This window comes from Battus philenor, unplaced genomic scaffold (assembly GCF_028537555.1).
Source record: "Battus philenor isolate CCGP_79_NKW_IND1 unplaced genomic scaffold, ilBatPhil1.0.hap1 SCAF_20, whole genome shotgun sequence".
In the NCBI taxonomy this organism is placed as follows: Eukaryota; Metazoa; Arthropoda; class Insecta; order Lepidoptera; family Papilionidae; genus Battus; species Battus philenor.
Genome location: NW_027181683.1, coordinates 810,192 through 825,555, shown reverse-complemented (window position 1 = coordinate 825,555; position 15,364 = coordinate 810,192). Strand labels below are relative to the sequence as shown.

At 31.6% G+C, this 15,364-nt stretch overlaps 1 protein-coding gene across 1 annotated transcript in view; it reads right to left on the bottom strand.

Moving 5' to 3' along the window:
• Positions 1-13,701, bottom strand: part of LOC137922733 (P protein-like) — a 61,320-nt gene extending 47,619 nt beyond the window's left edge. The window contains exon 1 of the mRNA XM_068765780.1: positions 13,487-13,701. Within this exon, the coding sequence (XP_068621881.1) occupies positions 13,487-13,650 (164 nt within the window). The 5' untranslated portion in view covers positions 13,651-13,701. The remainder of the gene's footprint in view (positions 1-13,486) is intronic.
• Between the last annotated feature and the right edge of the window lie 1,663 nt (positions 13,702-15,364).

The following is a 15,364-nucleotide window of genomic DNA, read 5'->3' as shown; positions in this document are numbered from 1 at the left end:
GTGCAATGTTTATTGCCGGGTACTGTATTTATTTTATGTAATGTGGATTAAAAATGTAAATTATAAACAAAGTTAATTATAATCGCCCTGATCTCGGTACAAACCTGTGAACCTTTTACGAAAGTCAATAGTATTGATATATTTTTAACGATCTAAACTATATATACCAATACCTCACTTTGCGTCGTGGTTACGTTCCAAAAAAACACGACGCAAATTGAAACGCCGCAAAGTGAATTAAGATTTTCTATTATATAGCAAACCATGTAAAGATCGAAGATAGGTTCCAGGGTCACGAAAATACTACTTTTTAAAAAGAAAATTGAACAAAGTAAACTTAAAAAAAAAACAAAAACAATATAGCCAATAAATAAATTAGAATAATATTTACTTTTTTTGTAACCAGAAACAACACGTCAAAATTTATATAAATTTATTATTATCTTTTTAAAAAAGCACAGTATACTACGTAATTGAAACTGAACTCCAAAATTAGCAAAACAAAGTGAAAATAAGACTGTATTTAAATTGCGTTGATTTTTAGTTAGGAAAGGAATCCCCGTGTTTTGATGGCATAGCCCAATTAAAAACAAAAGTGTGGCCATCTTTTGGAAAAAAAATTAAAGACTCGAATCTAAAACAACGCAACCTCGAAAATCTAACGACGCACAGTGAAAATTAGTACTAATTAAGCAGCGACGCAACTTCGAAAAAAATGCAAAACGAAACTACGCCATGCGAGGTATTGGTGTACCTCTAAATGAGCTGTGGTAGTCCAGTAATAAAGGTCTGACTTGCGATTGCAGGCTGCAGTTCGATTCCCGGGATACATCTAATATATAAAATTCTCGTGTCACGGTGTTCGAACTTGAACTCCTCCGAAACGGCTTGACCGATTTTTACCAAATTTTACATGCGTATTCAGTATGTCTGAGAATCGGCTACTATCTATTTTCCATACCCCTAAGTGATAAGGGTGGTCCACCCCTAAATTTTATTTTTAATTTTTTAGACAATTTTTTTGGTTTTTACTTTATTATGATACAGCATACAAAAATACATATAAACCTAAATTTTCACCCCTCTACGATCAACCCTTATCTTACATTTGTTAATTAAAAACTTTTTTTTGCAAAACAACGTTTGCGGGATCAGCTAGTTCTTATATAGTTTACACTTTGTGCATTAATTATATTGCCTCACTAACAAAATTTCCAGAAGATAGGCAGCAGCTTTCTCTGCTTACCATAATACCACACTGCAATCGCCAACACGCTTGCCAAGTGGCGATTATGGTATAACCCCTCCATAGATATCATTGGAAAAGGTCTTTACCTTGCAATGAAATAGATTAATGAACTAATTTTCAAATGTTGAACATAGTACTATAAAATAAAATAACCATAATAATTATTTTAGTTAAGAGTCAATATGATTTACATCAATACAATAAATAGGATATATATATATATATATATATATATATATATATATATATATATATATATATATATCTTGTATTTGTCGCAGGATGTCGCTGGGTGCGAAGAGCACAAAACTGGTCCTCGATCCTTGTGGAAGATCTATGCCTTACAACAGGCTTCTATATGCTAATATGATCAAGATAAAAATTTGTATACGAACTTTTTTAAAAAAATATTTCTTTTTATATACTACATTTAAATTAAAATCTATATTCAAAAATGACAGAGTATAGTATAGTATAATCAATTATGAATTGGCGTAGTTTTAGCCTATATACATCCACTGTAAGATATAGGGAAAGCCTAATTATTTGTTAGGGGATATACGATAATCGCCACACTTGGCAGAGGGGTTGTCGATCACAGTGTGGTATTATGGTATACAGAGGTCTCTGCTGCCCATTCTCTTGGAACTTGTTTGTGAGCTGTGGCAATCCTATATAATTACTAGCTGATCCCGCAAACGTTGTTTTGCAAAAAAAAATATTTTTAATTTTCAATTTAAAAATAAGGGTTGATCGTAGAGGGGTGAAAATTTAGGGTTGTATGTATTTTTGTATGTTGTATCATAAAAAAATAAAAACTAAAAATTTCGTCAAAAAAATTAAAAAAAATTTTTAAGGGTGAACAACCCTTATCACTTAGAGGTATGAAAAATAGATAGTAGCCGATTCTCAGACCTACTAAATACGCATATAAAATTTGGTAAAAATCGGTCAAGCCGTTTCAGAGGAGTTCAAGTTCGAACACCGTGACACGAGAATTTTATATATTAGATACACAGTGTGTGTGTTATATATAAGTATCTCAGGAATTGAACCCGAGATCTACAACCGTATGTATCAGTCTTTAAACTCTGAGCTATCACTGTTCATCATAAACGATACTTCAGTTGAAATGTTTTAAATATATCATTTTTACATTGTCGTAAAGGCCTTAAAGAGGTTAGTATATGACTCATTTTTTGTAAATTAATGTATGATACATCCTGTATAAAAATCATTGGTTTAAAATACAATATAGTAAGTAAAAGCATTTTAAAAAAATTGTATTTCCGCATAATAAAATTAATTATTATTTACTATATCTCTGCAGATTTTGTACAGCTAAAACGTAATGTACTAACGCATAACGGTATGAAAAAAATGTAATATATTATGGAGCAATGATCCTGTTTAACCAAAAAAACAAATTCATATAAAACTCTCACAAACGCCGGTGAAATTACTCGAAGAATATTTTTTTAAATGTATATATAAACACTTTAATAAAATATATAAAACCTTTTTTTAAATAACAAATATATTTTTAACACAAATAACACTTTTATGATATTATTATCGCGTTTTTGAACGAAAAAAAATCATGTGTCATTTATACGAAACGACCACAGATAATAGGCGCATGCGCGGCGACGTCACGGCGGGCACTGAATCGGCGTTCGCGCCTTTGCACAGATGCGTTAGACGTTTGAAAAAATTCCATTTTAGTTGTTTGTGTTTTTATCAGAGTTTCGCCCTTTTTTATATCTCACGCATTTTTTTAGAGATTTCAGGTTAGTTTTTTACGTACAACCGCTATCATAGCTGGGACAGGTTCTTTTACGTAATATATCTTTTTAATTTAATTCCTTTTACTCATATTACGCCCTTCTTAGTCATTTTATTCCTCTCCAATCATCACCTTACTTCCTAAATATTCCCTGCAAGGTTCTATTATTTTACATTTATTATTTTTATACTTTATTTAACAATTTATTTATTTTAATTACACTTATTCTTTGTTATTTATCATGGTAGTTTTTCATATAACCTTTTTACAGAACTTCAAAAAGGTATATCGGCACTTCTCTTTACTCACCAACAAGACTATGTTCTTCTACACTACTCTTTCTGCTAAACATGTCTGGTATTTTACTCTTACCGCGCGAAACACTGTAAAGCCGGTGATCAGGTGAACGATAGAGGTTAAAACAGGGGTGACAAACTCTCGGGCCGATATGAATCTTTTTGCGGCTAAGTCAATAAATTCGTATATATTTCTTGAACTTGAAAAGCTAGAATCAGATAACATATTACAAAGTAGGACGTGAAGAATAATTTATTTTATGATCTACTTCAAAATATAAGTAACATGTAGTTTTAATACTTCGAATCGGCTAATTTCGGCTACGTATAGCATTATCTCTTTCCCACACTATGTGACGTTTTACCAGTCGTTCTATTTCGGGCGACAGAGATAGCGCTCTACGAAGCCGAAGTTAACCGACTGTCTCTTTCCATAGGTCGATGTGCAATATTAATCGACGGGTACTATACATATATTTTCATAATGAAAATGTTTATCTAGACCAGGGCTTCTTAAACTATGGGTCGCGACCCTGAACGGGGTCGCGAGGCCAAATTCTGGGGTCGAGAGATTTTAATGTCAAATGTTTATATATACCATTTTATAACATCACTAGAGTTTGCGGAATACAGTGGACTTGCAGCGTGTTGACACGCGCATTTGTTGAAGATTTTAAACTAATGTAAATACAAATTTATAATTTTTGTGCAATTTTTTATTTTAGATCTTTGTAGGTTTTAAAATGAATTTTTAAACTATTTATTTTCATATGTATATTGTTACCTAATAAATAAATCATTTAGAAATATTAATTAATTTTTCTTTTATATTTGTATGGGGTCGCCAAGAAACTCGCAATCATAAATGAGGTCGTGAATAGACACACATATATATATATATATATATATATATATATATTTATATATATATATATCAAAATGTGAACATTTTATTATAAAATTGCCGGCAGTCCAAGTTTAAGTTTCAATATACTAAACTATTATTATTACTAAAGAAATCAATCATTGTTTTCCTTATAAATCTGTTCACTGTTGAGTAATTGTTCGAATGTTGTAGTTTAAGTGGTCATACTCCTATATATGGATCAATCAAAGTGATTACGGAAAATTTCTCAATTCTTGCGTGTTAAGATGAAGGTATAAACATGTAAATGTACAAACTTAATGTATTGCTAACATAATTATTATAAAATACTATTATAGTGAAAATAAAATAATTAATAAATAAAAATACTATATATACACACACCGGCACAATTAGAAGATAAAATAGGTAGATTTTTTTTAAGTTTTTTCCAAATTTTGAGATCAGTTTTTATGAACGTGTATGTACCCTCTCAAGAAATAATATGCTTTAAAAATTTCACATTTTAAATGCGGTGACAGTTTTTATGGTGTTTTTAGGAATATGCTGAAATCGATTGTTCTCATTGTTTATGATAAAAACTATGTTGGATGCTTTTTTATTGTAATTTGTATCGCTAGTGTTTTGTTTTATAATATTTTTTTTCAGCTTTTACTAAACGCAGACAGTTGGGAGAGGGTTGCCGCTATTTGATACGGATCTTTCTTCTCCCAGCTGCGAGGCACGACAGCGTTTTATAATTATTTATATATTTTCTTACACAATTTTCTCTTATGAGTAAATACAGCTAAAATGTATACATATTAACAATACAATTTGGAATACTCAAATATATATTAGTTGGTACATAATTTCATTTCAAGTCGCTGCCCAAGCGCTACAGACCGTTAAATGCCTTTGTTTAGGACAATGTGCCGGACCAACCCATCCAAAGATTCTGCTGTAGATTTTTTCTTGAGAATGTTCGGTAAGTTGAACGGAGGTATATTAAGGTTTTCACATAAGGTCACGTGGTTACGTCTTTTGGATTCGAATCGGGAGCAGTGTCTGAGTAAGTGATGAAATGTACTGTGCAGCCGTTATATGGAGAAAGTCTCGTTATCGATTATTTTAAAACGGTGCAGGTACTGCTTGCAGTACCCGTGCCCGCTTGATGAATTTTCGCAGTTTGTTCATGTCGGTGAGTTTCGAAAGGAGTCCTTTTTTTTGTTTTTGGTGGGGGAAATCTTCCGGTGTTCAAAATGCACATGCAGTGGTAGTCATGCAACAAAATGCACCGCCCGCCAGCCCGCTGACAAATGCACATGCGGCAACCAACAAAAATTATGTCAATCCAAATCATTTTAAAAGATGTTTTGTATCTTAAATGCGTCAAGTGTTAATTGGTCGATGTCATACTGTGAAAAACTCGACTGCTATAGTTCCGCAACCACCATATACGCCTGTTTAGACTCCGTACGACTTCTATGCAGTAAAAAGGACAATAAGGTGACGCCATTTTGACATATTTGAGGAGATAAAATCCGAATCGAAAATCTAAAGTCTATTCCTACTATTTCGATAGAAAAATCATTTGTAAAAGTGCATTTGAAAGTCTAAACCAGAGTTCCCCAAACTTTTTTGTGTCGTAGACCCCTTGCCATGTTTTCCGTGTTGGGTAGACCCCCTACTTACCCGATATTGATTTCCTGTAAATTTCTAACTGTAGTGAAGTTTAGTGTTAAAAACTTAAAGTAAAAACACATGTAAATTTATACATTAATTAATTGAATTTAAATTAAAAATACTCAAAATAAAATTTTGTATCTGTTATGTAAAATATACGTAACATATTAATAATTTTTTACTTCATAGGCACTTTTATCAACAATGTAAATGTTTTGATATTATAAGATAGTATGATGTAAGTAAATAGGTACTATCAGTGTATGTGTTGAGATCCACTATCGTGGACTCCCATTTTCATTTCGTGGACCCCCAAATCTTTTTTCGCTGACGTAGACCCTTTGCAGGTTGTCATAGACCCCTAGGGGTCGATGTAGACCACTTTCGGAATCACTGGTATAAACTACTCGTATCTATATATGTTTGAGGTTATGTTCATGTAAGTTCTATTACAACTGGCCAACCCGCTGATTTATTTCAATAAATTTAGTTCAGAAAAAAAAAACAAATTCAAAATAACTCCGTGCGTGCTCGAACTGTTCCTTATCTTTAACGTATTGAGTTTTATCAGCGCTTATCAGCACCCTGCCTCGTTACAAAGCACGTGTCCCACTCGACACGTGAGAGAGAACATGGTTTAGAATTAGGGTTCCGTATATGTTACTTTAGTTTTATGTTTCATAAACATACAGCTTGAAAATGACTCCCTCTAATTTGTAGGTTAGTTTTAATAATTTATTATTATTAGTATTATTTAATTAGTGCTCTCTCGTATCTTTTAAAAAACAATTTCGTTCGAAACTATTGAGTACATACAATGCAATTTAAACCATAATATAAATAAATAAACCATAGTCTTTGATCTCTGTTTAGTAATGTTTTTATTTGTTTTTTCATTGTTTGACTATAAATCATTATATGTTCTCAGTGAGATAGTTATAAGGTGTGACAATTGTAACTAATTTTATATGTCTAAGCTTCTAAGTTTGTACTTTCTTACTGCCTTTTGTTACTGTCTATCTCCAATAAAGTAAATAAATAAATAAATTTGTGTTTTTATCGATTTTACGAGACGTGTTCACTTACGAACTCATATATATATATATATCGCACCAAAAATCATAGTTGCAATTTATTTAGTGCAGTTCTTTTAAATCATATATATAAATCAACAATATATATGTCTTCTTGTCCGAAACACTGCAAAGTTTGAAAATGAAGGTCTTTGTCCAATGTGTGTTACTGGTGATGATATACGGATCTGAGATGACTGACGTCATCAGAAGGTTTATGGTCGCTGAGGGCATCCACAGAAGAACCAATATCAACCTCGTAGCTCGAAGAATAGCACGTCTAAAGTGGCAGTAAGTGGCAGATGCAACCGATGGCAGTTGGGGCCTAATGGTTCTTTAGTGGCGATCACAAACCAGTAGGCCAGGCGTGGGCAAGCGTGGGCAGGCCCTCCATTAGATGGACAAAGATATAGCTAATAGGGTATAGCAGGGCTTCTTAACCTTTTGTCATTCACGACCCCATTTATGATTGCGAGTTTCTTAACGACCCCATACAAATATAAAAAAAATATATATTATTTGATGATTTATTTAGTAGGTAACAATATGCATATACATATGAAAATATATAGTTTTAGAATTCGTTTTGATACATAAAAAAATCTAAAATTTAAAATTGCACAAAAAATTATAAAATTGTATTTATATTAGTTTCACATGAAAATCCCTCGACCCCAGAATTTTGTCACGCGACCCCATTTGGGGTCGCGACCCATAAGTTTAAGAAGCCGTGGGCTATAGCAAGGCATAGGTCGCCTCAATTCAGTATTTTAATGTTGACTTGTAAATATTTTTTGGGTAATATTTTATATTTTGAGAGGAATTCTGTCTGTCTGCGAGAAAGAGTGAGAAACAAAGATCAAGGCTGACGTCATAGCCTCTCTAGTAAGCGACGAACACAGTCGCCCCATATACCTGTGTTTCTGCAGGTAAGAAAAGGACAGATAAGATTTCAAAAATACACCAATACCTCACTTTACGTCGTGGTTACGTTCCAAAAAAACACGACGCAAATTGAAAAGCCGCAAAGTGAATTAAGATTTTCTATAGCAAACCATGTAAAGATCGAAGATAGGTTCCAGGGTCACGAAAATACTAATTTTTAAAAAGAAAATTGAACAAAATAAACATTTAAAAAACAAAAATAATGAAACTCCGCCAATAAATAAATTTGAATTATATTTACCCTTTTTGTAACCAGAAACAACACGTAAAATTATATATAAATTTATTATTCTCTTTTAAAATAAGCACAACACACTACGTAACTGAAACTGAACTCTAAAATTAGCAAAACAACGTGAACATAAACTGTATTAAAATTGCGTTGATTTTTATTTAGAAAGGGAATCTCCGAGTTTTGATAGCATGGCGCTATTAGAAAAAAAATTGTTGCCATCTTTTAGAAAAAAAGAAAATTTCCAAAAAAAATTAAAGACCTATAACAACGCAACCTCGAAAATTTAACGCCGCACAGTGAAAATTAGTACTATTTAAGCAGCGACGCAACTTCGAAAAAAACGCATAACGAAACGACGCAAAGCGAGGTATTGGTGTATTAAAAATAACATTATAAATAAAGAGTGTATCAGGATAATAAAAATAAAGAAAAATACACTAGTCAATTAGTAGGAATTGGATTGAAGGTGAAGCATAGAAGGCGATGTTTGAAAGGTAAAGAAAAGAAATGAAATATATTACGAATTAAGATAAATTACTCCTAAATAAATGTGTGAAGTATGAAAAAAAAATAAAAATAAAAAATTGAAATGATAAAGATACCCTGTAAAATAAAGTCCCTATCACACAAGTAGGTCAATTAAAGATTGCTTAAAAGGGGCACCATAATAAAATCTTTTTCAGAGAACTGAAAAATATATTATGTTATTTAACTTTAATTTATATATAATTATAAGTTAAATTTGAATCAATTTTTCATTGTTAATTGAATATATTTAAATTGTAAATATGTCTTATGAACCTTTCCCAGTTGTTTAGATAAGTTTATTTTTAATTTCAATTATTAAATGAATTTGTATATATAAAAAAAAATACAGATAAACATAAAAAATATTGCCCGGTGTAAATATCTGTATACTTTGATGTTTATACACACAGCGCCATATATTGACTTTTTTAAGTTCTATAAGTATAAGGTGGCGCAAAAGTAATGTCATAATGTGAACGCGCCTTAATCTGTACAAATGGCGCCAAACGTCACTGTCACTTTGACATTTATGATACAGATATATTCAGAACTGATTGTCACATTCACGTTACGACATTACTTTTCCAACACCTGTTACATGGGTCATTATATCCTTTTACTGTGGACAGAGATATTGATGTCGCCGGATTAAATTGAGTATCGCTTTATATGTAGTTAGTAGTCGAGATGTCATACTATCTTGGAACAATGCAAAATATTATGAAGGAAATTAGAGAAAATAATAGACTTTGATAACAACGAGAGATCAGTATGAAAATTAGTTGAAATTATTTGAAAAATTACAACGTAAATAAGATTTTTTTTTTCATCCGTGGTAGGAATTGACCGAGAGGTACCAAAACGTGGCCATAAAAACACAACATTCATTTATCTAACTGAAATAATGATTTATTAAGTAAAACTAATATTTATTTTATAGATTTAAGCCAGTTCCAAGGACAAGAATAGCACGTTTTCCTTCGAATCCGGTTTGAAGCGGTTTCAAAAAAGGCATCTTATTTGCTTTACGATCCCATTAAAACAATGTTTTTTAAAGGTCAAGGCATCATTTCTATGAGAAAACGGAAACAAGCTTTTTCTATTTAATTATATCGAAGTTATATTGCTCCAAGTTAATATCAAGAAAATTTAAAATTCGATTTCCAAAAAAAAACTTAAAAAGCTGGCTTACATGAAAGCTATATAGATACGTACAATACCCGGCGATAAATATTGCACATCGATCTTTGGATATAGACAATCGGCTAGTTTCGGCTCCGTAAAGCACTAACTCTGTCCCACACTACCTATGTGACGTTTTGTCAGTCGTTGTATTTCGTGCGACAGAGAACGCTGTACGAAGCCGAAAACAGTCGATTGTCTCTTTCTAAAGATCGATGTGCAATATTTATCGCCAAATACTTTTAATATCTTAGCATTCCACGAATTCGTCGTGTGTGTGTCGCGACTATCGATGTAGGGAAAGATATGAATATAATTGTAACTTTTCAACGAATTTTGATTTCATTTCTTTTGAAAGTTTATATATATCTTGTGTTATTGTAATGTAAATATATTTTTAACAATCAAGATATTCTTTATTCGAATAAGCTATTACAAGAAATTTCGAATCGTCGATCAACATAAAATGTCGGCTTTCTTGTCCCTACAGGAAGCTACCATCAGCTCGGAAGGCAGTTCTGCTACAGCTTGCTAGGAACTCAACAGTTGCTCTTTACAAATATTGTTTTATAAAGAGCGCACGACAATAATTAGCTTCCTGAAGCATCGACAATATTTAATTCCAGGCATCAACATCAGTATAGTATTCTTGGTTTAAAATTTCACCATTCGCAGATATGTGATAAAACTGCTTCGTATCAGGATGGAGTATATTTTGGATGAATGAAATTAATCAACATAGATCAGGGGGTACAAAATTGAAGAAGCAGACGGAAGGTCACATAGCAGAACAAATTAATATATAATACTAGCTGATCCCGCAAACGTTGTTTAGCAAAAAAAAATGATATTTTAATTTACAAAAAAAAAAATAAGGGTTGATCGTAGAGGGGTGAAAATTTATAGTTATATGTATTTTTGTATACTGTATCATAATAAAATAAAAACCAAAAAAATTGTCTAAAAAAAATAAAAAAAAATAATTTAGGGGTGGACCACCCTTATCGCTTAGGGGTATGGAAAATAGATAGTAGCCGATTCTCAGACCTACTGAATACGCATGTAAAATTTGGTAAAAATCAGTCAAGCCGTTTAGGAGGAGTTCAAGTTCGAACACCGTGACACGAGAATTTTATATATTAGATTAATATACACTGTCTACATTGTAAAGATCATCGGAAGATTTAGATGCAGGTTCTAAAAGCAACCTTCGGGGGAGATCTATCATCATCTATGGTCCCCAGCTGGAATAATGATGATGATATATAGACATATATATCTATATATTGATAGATATATGCATATTACTTAGCTCATAAAAGATGTATTTTATTATTAATTCTAATTTGTACCGCTAGCGTTTTTTAACAATATTTATTTTTTCGCTTAAACTAAACGCAGACAGTTGGGAAAGGGTTGCTGTTATTTGATACGGATCTTTCTTCTCCCAGCTGGGAGGCACGACTACGTTTTATAAGTTTTTACAATTTTTCTTACGCAATTTTCTCTTACGGGTAAATACAGCTAAATTTTATAAACATTAACAATACAATTTGGAATACTCAATTATATATTAGTTGCAACATTATTTTATTTCAAATAAAAGATGTATAGATAAGGTTTCCTGGGACCTTGAACTTGATTGGCTTGGAATGCGGTACAATTTAGGAGTGACCTTGTGAAAGGTGGTCTGTTCAGTTTAACTGAAGCCTTATACGTTACGTGTTTTATAGTACCAAGAACATATTACACTAATTATCGATATAGTTAATTTAAGCATTATCTCCCTTCGTTCCTCGTTTAAAGACTCTTCCAACAATCTTTTAAGTGGTCCTATTTTGTTTTATGGTTTATATTTCTATCTCCTTTACTATGTAAGAAAAGGACCAATATTTAGCCACATGCAGTGGTAGTCGTGCAACAAAGTGCACCGCTCGCCAGCCCGCTGATAAATGCGTATGCGGCAAACAATGCGAATCACACAGCCGCCACCGCCAAATCACTCAACACGTGTTTCACCCCTCCACGGGGCATCTTCAGGAGCTATGTCTTACTGATTAGTGCAAAACACAGAGTTCTGGCAGGTTTATTACTACATGCATATGAATATATATACGGTACATATACAAAATTCTCCATTTTATGGAGAAGGGTTGCAAACGATAGAAGTCAATGAAAGTTTTTGGAGGAGGCCTATGCCAACAGGCACACTGAAATTAGAGACATACTTTAAAAATAAATTTAGTTTTAAAATGTGTAGCAATAGATTATTTTGTAAATACTAATTTCGGAATAAAGGGCTTTATTATTATTATTATTATATATACAAAATTACATTTTTAAATAATGTTTATCTGTCTGTTTGTGCCGGTAAATCTCTCAAATGGCTGCACCGATTTTGACTTTACTTATATTGACAATTAGCTGATGTAATGAGTAACAGGCTAATAAAAAAATATTGTAAAAAATCTTTAACAAGAAAATTAAAATAAGATAAATAATTTTTGCGTTTACTTCTATGCGAAGTCGCAGGCACAGTTAATATTACATACAAATAAACAATTACATTATTTGTCTGAGTATAGAGTATATGTTTTTAATGTTTTAATATAACAGGAAATGCAAATATTTAATTGAATCAGGCGTTACCTCGCGGAAGTCCATCCTAAGTAAGAAAATGACCAATATTTAGCCACTTCCGCACATGAATAACACAGAGTGTGTTTGGCACTAATCGGTGTAACATAACTCCTGAAGATGCCCCGTGGAGGGGTGAAACACGTGTTGAGTAATTTGGTGGTGGCGGTTGTGTGATTCGCATTGTTTGCCGCATACGCATTTATCAGCAGGCTGGCGGGCGGTGCATTTTATTGCACGACTACCACTGCATGTGCGGAAGTGGCTAAATATTGGTCCTTTTCTTACTTAGGAAATGCAAACTTTGTATATGACAGCGCCTTTTTAAATAATTCGTCACATTGAGCACTAAAATTCTAAAGTTATGTTTAATTAAACGAGAAAAACAGTTTTAACGGATCATTTGTTAATACATCCATAATAAAAGATAACAATTACGTGGTACACGCATTACAAATTGTCCCGTGTTTGCAAAGAAAAGGTCGGAGTGTGAAATAGAGCTGGTGGTAAGAATAGAAACTGGCACCATCGCCTTCATAATAGAATATCAAGACACGCTACAAAATTTTAAAATACTGTTATATAATAACAAAGAATGTAACAGATAAAAAATTAAAAATTGTGAACTAATTGTGATACTAAAAAAATGCAGCAAATGAAAGGAGGCGATGTGTGGAACAATTTTGAAAGAAAAGACTACACAAGATAATAAAAAAATGATAGAAAATATTGTGAAAAAACGCTAATAAAAACTTACTAAAATATATTTGAAACAAAACCTCTGCCATTGATTTAAGATAGAATAACAAGATGTGTCGTCAACAATAATGGTTATTAAAAAAGATGTTGCATTTAAATCATAATAATAAATTGACAATATAAAATAGATCACATAGCGACATAGTAAATAATCTCTTAAATAAAGAAATGTTTTTTAAATACCTTTACGGTTATAAAAATACATTTTAGTTATTGTCTTAATAAAGTTATAATCGAAAACTCACCGCTCGCAGTCCAAATTGGAAACATCACCATCACCGCTGGAGTCGCTGATGGTCAGCGCGCCACTACATCTGAAGAATGATTTGCGCTTCCTTCTGTGTCCTTCTAAACTTGACTCTATAACAGAAACAGTAGAGGAACTCGCATGCTCCTGTATTTTGTCCATTTTGTCAACACTAAAAATTCAATCTCAAGTAAACATTTTTGTTACATTCACGGCATTATCTACTTCGAAGTGAAAATAAACGAGAGAGGTTACGGTACTAACAAGCTACCTTCATTTTGGCACTGTCCGAAACTAAAACATCTGAAATGTCGACCAAGCTTATTTTTTAATTTAATTACGCCTAAATAATTAAGGGTAGTCGAAAAATGTTCCAAGAGACTTGCGAGGAATATTTACAATCGTAATACGTAACATATCGTAACAAAAAATCAATTTCAGACAATTCAAACAAATACTTTGACTTTTTGATAATATTTATTAAATGTAACATATGTACCGTAGATATAATAAAAAAGTTTTAATTTTGAATTATAGCTAGCGACATCTATAAATATATATTATCAACAAATATGCGATCAAATTAGCGACATCTATTTCAATTATTTATTATCACAACCAACTTACACAAAGCTCGTAATAAAGTCTGTATATGTCCATAGATGGCGCTAAAATAAATTTCAACATTATTGATGTTTTCGTTTCGCAAAATTTCATTGATTAGAAAGAGAAGAAAGGCTTCGAATTTAAGGTAGTATTTAGTATGTCGCGAGTTCAAGATTCGACGGACCATTGTTTTGGTTGTGCGAAAATTATTGCGTTTAATATAATTGAATTTATTATGTGAAATAATGTGAATACTCATGTATAATAAAAACAATTAAAACTGTGCTTATTGCTACCTTCTTCAAACGTTATGTCTTCGGAAGTGTTCCATAAGTATATTATTGATTTTTCGTTTAGAACCTGTACTTAGAATTGTGATTCGTGGTCTCAAATTCTAGGTATAATAAATAGGTAAGTTATATCTATTATAACTTTGCATTTTCTTTTATTACATTGGACTGTTATTAATAATATTTTGAATATAATTTAAAAACTTATCAATAATTGGACTAATATTTTTGTAAGGAAACAATAATACTTTCAATAAAAAATGTAAAACAATATATAATTATAAAACATATGTTATTTATTTAACAATATATATAGATCAAAGTCTTTTTCATATTTCCTTACAGTTTGCAATATTTTTAAACGACTTCTAGCTTATTTAAATAAAATGTAATGCTTTCTGTTTAATCGGAATAATTGTTTTGTTTTTCAACTTCATTACGTTGACAATACACGGAAGACATCACATCTATTGTAATTATTAACAATATTATACAATCGTATTACACATGTAAACATTTGCATAAGATTCCATAACAGGTTTTGTTGGCAATATTAATATTTACAATCCCTTGACAGGTATGGGAGATTTTGTATTGAAAATATGATATCTTTTATGTTTTAAATGTTGTTTACAACCTTCGTGGCTATGTTATAATATATCTCTGATATAAAATTGTGGTTATTGAATTTAAATTCTTACAAGGTTATATTTTCTCATTTCATATATATATTTTCTTCAAACTCTAGCACCTAAAGGCGCTTTTTTCAACAGGATCTAAAAAAATCTAAATATCTTTATTCAAGTAGGTTTTTACATTTGCTTTTGAATCGTCGATTATTTTAACATTATAAGCAACAAGCTACCACCGACTCAGAAGACTTCTGTTGAAAAGCAGCCAGAAACTCAACAGTGGCTTTTTTTTTAAAACGAAATATTATAGTTTTTTATATGGACATTATAGTATCAACCATGTAAATG